The sequence below is a fragment of the Girardinichthys multiradiatus genome, chromosome 5 (genome assembly GCF_021462225.1).
Source record: "Girardinichthys multiradiatus isolate DD_20200921_A chromosome 5, DD_fGirMul_XY1, whole genome shotgun sequence".
Taxonomy (NCBI): domain Eukaryota; kingdom Metazoa; phylum Chordata; class Actinopteri; order Cyprinodontiformes; family Goodeidae; genus Girardinichthys; species Girardinichthys multiradiatus.
In genome coordinates, this window is record NC_061798.1 from 14,976,181 (window position 1) to 14,982,180 (window position 6,000).

General features: G+C 43.1%; 1 protein-coding gene across 5 annotated transcripts in view; it reads left to right on the plus strand.

The window, feature by feature from the left end:
• Positions 1 to 4,912, plus strand: part of tbc1d1 (TBC1 (tre-2/USP6, BUB2, cdc16) domain family, member 1) — a 72,066-nt gene extending 67,154 nt beyond the window's left edge. For all 5 annotated transcript variants that reach the window (XM_047365502.1, XM_047365505.1, XM_047365506.1 and 2 more), the window contains 2 exons: positions 1,557 to 1,733; positions 3,575 to 4,912. In XM_047365502.1, the coding sequence (XP_047221458.1) occupies positions 1,557 to 1,733; positions 3,575 to 3,766 (369 nt within the window). In that variant the 3' untranslated portion in view covers positions 3,767 to 4,912. The remainder of the gene's footprint in view (positions 1 to 1,556; positions 1,734 to 3,574) is intronic.
• The last annotated feature ends 1,088 nt before the right edge of the window (positions 4,913 to 6,000 follow it).

Genomic DNA, 6,000 nt, shown 5'->3' on the forward strand with positions numbered 1-6,000 from the left:
CAGTTTTTGGAAAAAAACAAAAAAAAAAACACTCTTTTTATTTAAATCTAAAAATAATAGTCATCATAAATGATTTCTACCCTTCTCTGTAATCAGTGGAAACATAGGCAATGCAACAATCAAACCCTTCTTTTAAATGATTACCAGCTCTTTGCACGTTTCCAGTCGTATGTTGACGATTTATCTTTGGTGACGACCTTCAAGCCTCTGAGGTTAGATGGTCTCCTTACCACAACCCTAATCTGTAGCTTTCTCATCACATTCTTTATCAGATCAAAATCAGAAGTAGTTAGTATTCCTTTCAGTCAGAAGAAACTTGTCAGCAAAATTAAAATATTACTGTAAATCTAAGTCTGCCACGGGTGCGAATCATTTTGGGCTTAGCTGCCAGCCAGCTGTGATGTTTCACTGTGTTGCTAGTTAATGGTATAAAATCTTTAGCGTCTTTGTGCTGACACTTAGTCACACTTTCGTATTCTTAACAACTATGTGTTAAGCTACAAAGATTTATCCTGTGTCATTGTTCAAACATTATTATAGTTCAAATGACTGAATGTATCTAATGTTACAGAAACATCAGCCGACCTCTTGAAAAAAAACTAATGGAAAGTGGGAAGCTGAGGTCTGATTTTCATAACAGGTTTCATCAGGTCCACAGAATGTGCTTCCTTTGTATTTTGATGTGCGGTTAACGTTTTGCCAACCAGCGATTTGTGTTGCAATGTAAATTTATTTATTTATTTTTTTAACTGAAGAAGAAAATATCTGGCCTAAGTGGTTATGTTAATATTGCTGCTAGAGTATTTCGCTTTATCCTGAGGAACGTTATCCAGAGCTGTTCATGCCTCACTTCTCACTCAAATTTAGACAAATTATGGCTTCTGAGTTTCTACATAACCCAAATGAGAAAAATGGACCTAAAATATATCTGTGTCTCAGCTTTAGTAATCCAAATAGCTCCTTAATCCTGAGTATAATGGGGAAAAAAGCTTTTAATTATATGTGAGCAACACCGGTGCACTCTGGTGACAGCTGTCCTCCCTACTGAAAGCTTTCTCAATAACATTTGCTTTTGTCTTCTGAATGTGTTGTTGACCGGTTTTGAGTTTGACGGATTGTGTTTGCTTGGCTAAATGTTATTTCTATGGTTAAAGCAGTTTTATCACTGCAAGAATTTTACTGGAAAAATAAACTCCTAAAAACTACAGTATTGTCACTTAAAGGTTTTTAGCACAGTTGGAATCATTTATGCAATTTAATGTTTCAACTCTGAGTCATTTTTACTGTTATGAACTGAAATATGTCATATTGTAATTTATTTATTGGCTGACACACTGACAAACAGATGGTTTTAAAAAACCTATCTGGTTTCCTTAATCTGTCATAATCTATCTTTTGTCACAAATGTACTTTTTATATAATGGTGTAAAATTGGTTGCCTCTCATTTCTAAACTGTTCTAGTCTAAAGATAAAGTTTATTCTTAGAAGGTGTCATACTATAATAAATAGGTGTTGTTGTAGCTGTATTTTTCATGTCATGGTCTTTGTTCATCAGGTTTGTGAGATGGATGTTTCCAAGCAGCTGCAGGCCTATGAGGTTGAGTACCATGTGCTGCAGGATGAGCTGCTGGACACGCCCCCGACCCTCAACCAGCAGCAGAGAGCTGCACAGCTGGAGAGGACCAACCAGAGCCTCCGACAGCAGAACCTGGACCTGTTAGAGGAGCTGCAGGTACTCAAATGTACAGAAATATGGTGAAAGTTAGTGTGGCTGCAATATTGCAGAAATGTTAAATGGCAGGAAAATGATGCAGTTTAATTTTGTTTTACAAATAAAACTTATTCAGACCCCTTTACTCTGATTTGTTTACATAAAATCTATTGCAAGTCACCTAATTGGCAAAAGGAGTGTTTAATTTAATCTCAATATAAATCCATCTGCTCTGTGAAGGCCTTAGAGGTTAGTCTGAGAACATGTGTAAACACACAGCATCATGGAGACCAAGGAATGCAGCAGACAGGTCAGGAAAAAGGTTGTGCAGAGGTTTAAAGCAGGGTTTAGTTATAGAACCATATCCCAAGGTTTGGGCACCTATTTTAGTCTTCTTCCACTTACCCGAACCAATTTAATGCCTGCAATGCAAAGTAAACTCCTGCTGCACTCATACAGAGATGGAATGGCCCCTAATGAAGGGCTCCGTACTCCTGGCACCACGAAGGGCATGTTCGAATGCCTTCTCCTGGTCCAAAAGGCACTTTTTGACTGGTTGGGCAAACTTCCATGAACACTTGAGCACCCTGTAGAAGGTGTAGAGCTGGTCCAGCGTTCTATGGCCACAACGAACTCCACACTGCTCCTCCTGATGCTGAGGTTCGACTATCGGCCGGACTCTCCTCTCCAATACCCTGGCATAGGCCTTACCAGGGAGGCTGAGGAGTGTGATCCCCCTGTAGTTGGAACACACCCTCCGGTCACCCTTCTTATGTAGGGGGACCACCACCCCGACCACTTGCCACTGTGGAGCTTTTTGACCACCTCTGTGACTTCAACCTGGGTGATGAATGAGTCCAACTCAGAGTCCTCAGTCTCTGGTTCCACCTAGAGGGGCGTAATGGCAGGATTCAGGAGATCCTCGAAGTACTCCTTCCACTGCCAGATAAGGTCACTCATTAGCCGACACAACAGTCAAAGACCCTTCCCCGACACGAAGGCGCAGGGATGCGCCCCTTTCATCCAACGGGGTAATCCCCAACATGCGATGACTGGGGGTGCGACAAACAAAACCCACCCCAGCCCATCGCCTTTCCCTATGGGCCACTGCAGAGTACAAGATAGTCCAACCTCCCTCATGGAGCTGGTTTCCAGACCCACACTGAGCATGGAGGTGAGCCCAAATATTTATAGCCGCCATCTGTTGACCTCCGGCACAAGCTCGGGCTCCTTACCCCCATGTAGGTGACATTCCACGTCTCTAGAGCCAGTTTAAGCATCCAATAGGTCGTTGAGGTCTCTGCCTTCGACCGTGGCCCGATCCTCTTTACACCGGTCCCGCATGGTTCCGCCTGCAGGTGGTGGGCCCACTGGGAAATGGCCTTGCATCTCTCTTTAGGGCTTGGCCCAGCCGGGTCCCGCGAAGATTAACACTGCCCCCACGCCCTCTCCGATGAACCCTAACCCCAGGCCAGGGTGGGGCCCTGGCTCTGCCGTACGAGGCGACATCAGACACCTCAATTTACTGTTCCTCATGAAGGCTTGAACAAGGCTTGAACTTGCAGGTCTGATTGCAATAAAAGGCTATTTTACAAAGTATTGACTGAGGGTGCCACACCACTCATTTCAGATTTAATGTGTAAAATAATTGAAAACCATGTATGGCTTCCCTTCCCATCCACAGTTGTGCACTACATTGTGCTAATCTGTAACATAAAATCTCAATAAGATACATTGAGGTTTTGGGTTGTAACATAAAAAACTGTAAAAAAAATCCAAGAGACATGCACTGTTCTGCAAGACACTGTTCTCCTGTAGTCTGCTCATTCAAACTACTGTTCTCTGATGCTGTTTTCACACAGGTGTCCCATGCGCGAGTCTGCCACCTGGAGAGTCGAGTGGAGGCCCTGGCCCAGTCAGAGGGTCAGTTGAAGCAGCAGGTTTCTGCTCTGGAAGAAGAAAAGACACAGCTGGCTACCACCATTGCACACCTCCAGAAGCTCCTCACCAGCCTGGGCATAAACGCTGACCTTGAAGGACAGACACTCCCCTGAGCCCCTGAAAGATGGGACTTTGATGGCAGTTTCACAGCTGAATGGCAGAACAGTCTGAGCTAAACGTTAGTAGCTGCATGTATTAACAGCCAGAATGAAGAGAGTGCTGTGAAAGCCCTAAAGAATAATTTAAGACGATTCCCCACTTGATCTCTCACACCTCCAGAATTTTAATTAAATGAGAAATGAGAATGTTTTCTGGAACAGCTTAAAGACGAGTGTAGAAATGCAGGATGAGAGAACTTTCCCCTACTTTAACAGATAAACAACCCCCCAGAGTTTGCACTGAGCCCCTAGTGTTCAAACAGAAGATCAGACAGATTCTCACCTTTGTGTGTTTGCATCATAAAGAAGACCCACATGGTTTATTTGTCTGATCTGATGAGACTAAACTGGCCAAAGATCATCTTTATGCTTAGTTGGAAGAACAAAGACGCAGTATTCTGGGGCGTGATCACTGTTACGCAAAGTCGGTCCCAAAGAAAACACCAGAACAAAACGTGCTACTGGTAATTCGCCTCATAGTGTTGTTTTCGGTTTATCTACTATAAAGTCTGAATGTGACATTATCTAAATGATGCTGGGTGCTACACTGGGCTGCTGAAATATGTTGAGGTCAGAGGGGTGACCCAGGTTCAGATATTTTTGATTTGTCCTCTGCATTTCTAGCTTCCTGACCGTGTGCATTTTAACTTCATTTAGCGACAGCAGCTCACAGGAAGAGTAATACAATATATCCAGTCCATTTCACATCCTGTTTTTCACCTCTGAATACACTTTGATTCGTCTGCAAGGATGGGGAATGTTTAAACGGTGGCCCTCCCCGTCCAGGACGGGAGAAGCCTCTAAGTTATTGCCAAACAACGCTCGGGTGTGAAGCCTGTGCCGCTGAGACAATCTGTAGGATGTAAATGTTTTACTGTATCATCCCAACACACTGAACTCCTCAGACCCAAGCTGCAGCTTGGTGCGTTTGTACGTGAACGTCTGAATGTTACTGTTTCTTGTGCACTTCACTGATCCAAAGAAAAAAGCTGTTTATCACTTTAAAGATATTTTTTCCTTTTACTCTTTTGCACATATTTTCTGTTTTATTGATTTATTGTCAAGTCTGTACTGTAAAATACAGCTCATTATTTCAGCACACACGGAGTCTGCATTCTTTGTGTCTGGGGTTGCCTGCTTCCAATGCAAACTCAGATATGACATGAAAATTGTCTCAGATTGTCTCCTGTCTAAACACGTCAGTCACTTTGAATGCCAGGGCTTTGGTTGAAGCATATGGAAGCACACCACGCACACACACACACATACACACACACATTCAGAGTTTGTTTTCATGGGCTCCTGCAGAGGTGTAAAAGAGCACGCTCAGGCAAGTTGGGAATAAAAACAAGCTTCACAGTTTGTCATCTAGTATAAGAATCTTTTTTTTCCTGTGAGGAGGAATGCTGCACCTGATTTTGGGTATGATAAGATTACCTCAAAGTCCAGTCAACACAAATGTTTCCAACAAAATCCTTTCTCCTGATGTGACTAAGATTTTTCATCATCCATCGGGTCAGCATGGAGTTGCCTCAGTTTCTGTTGCACATACAGGTCCTTCTCAAAATATTAGCATATTGTGATAAAGTTCATTATTTTCCATAATGTCTTGATGAAAATGTAACATTCATATATTTTAGATTCATTGCACACTAACTGAAATATTTCAGGTCTTTTATTGTCTTAATACGGATGATTTTGGCATACAGCTCATGAAAACCCAAAATTCCTATCTCACATAATTAGCATATCATTAAAAGGGTCTCTAAACGAGCTATGAACCTAATCATCTGAATCAACGAGTTAACTCTAAACACCTGCAAAAGATTCCTGAGGCCTTTAAAACTCCCAGCCTGGTTCATCACTCAAAACCCCAATCATGGGTAAGACTGCCGACCTGACTGCTGTCCAGAAGGCCACTATTGACACCCTCAAGCAAGAGGGTAAGACACAGAAAGAAATTTCTGAATGAATAGGCTGTTCCCAGAGTGCTGTATCAAGGCACCTCAGTGGGAAGTCTGTGGGAAGGAAAAAGTGTGGCAGAAAACGCTGCACAACGAGAAGAGGTGACCGGACCCTGAGGAAGATTGTGGAGAAGAGCCGATTCCAGACCTTGGGGGACCTGCGGAAGCAGTGGACTGAGTCTGGAGTAGAAACATCCAGAGCCACCGTGCACAGGTGTGTGCAGG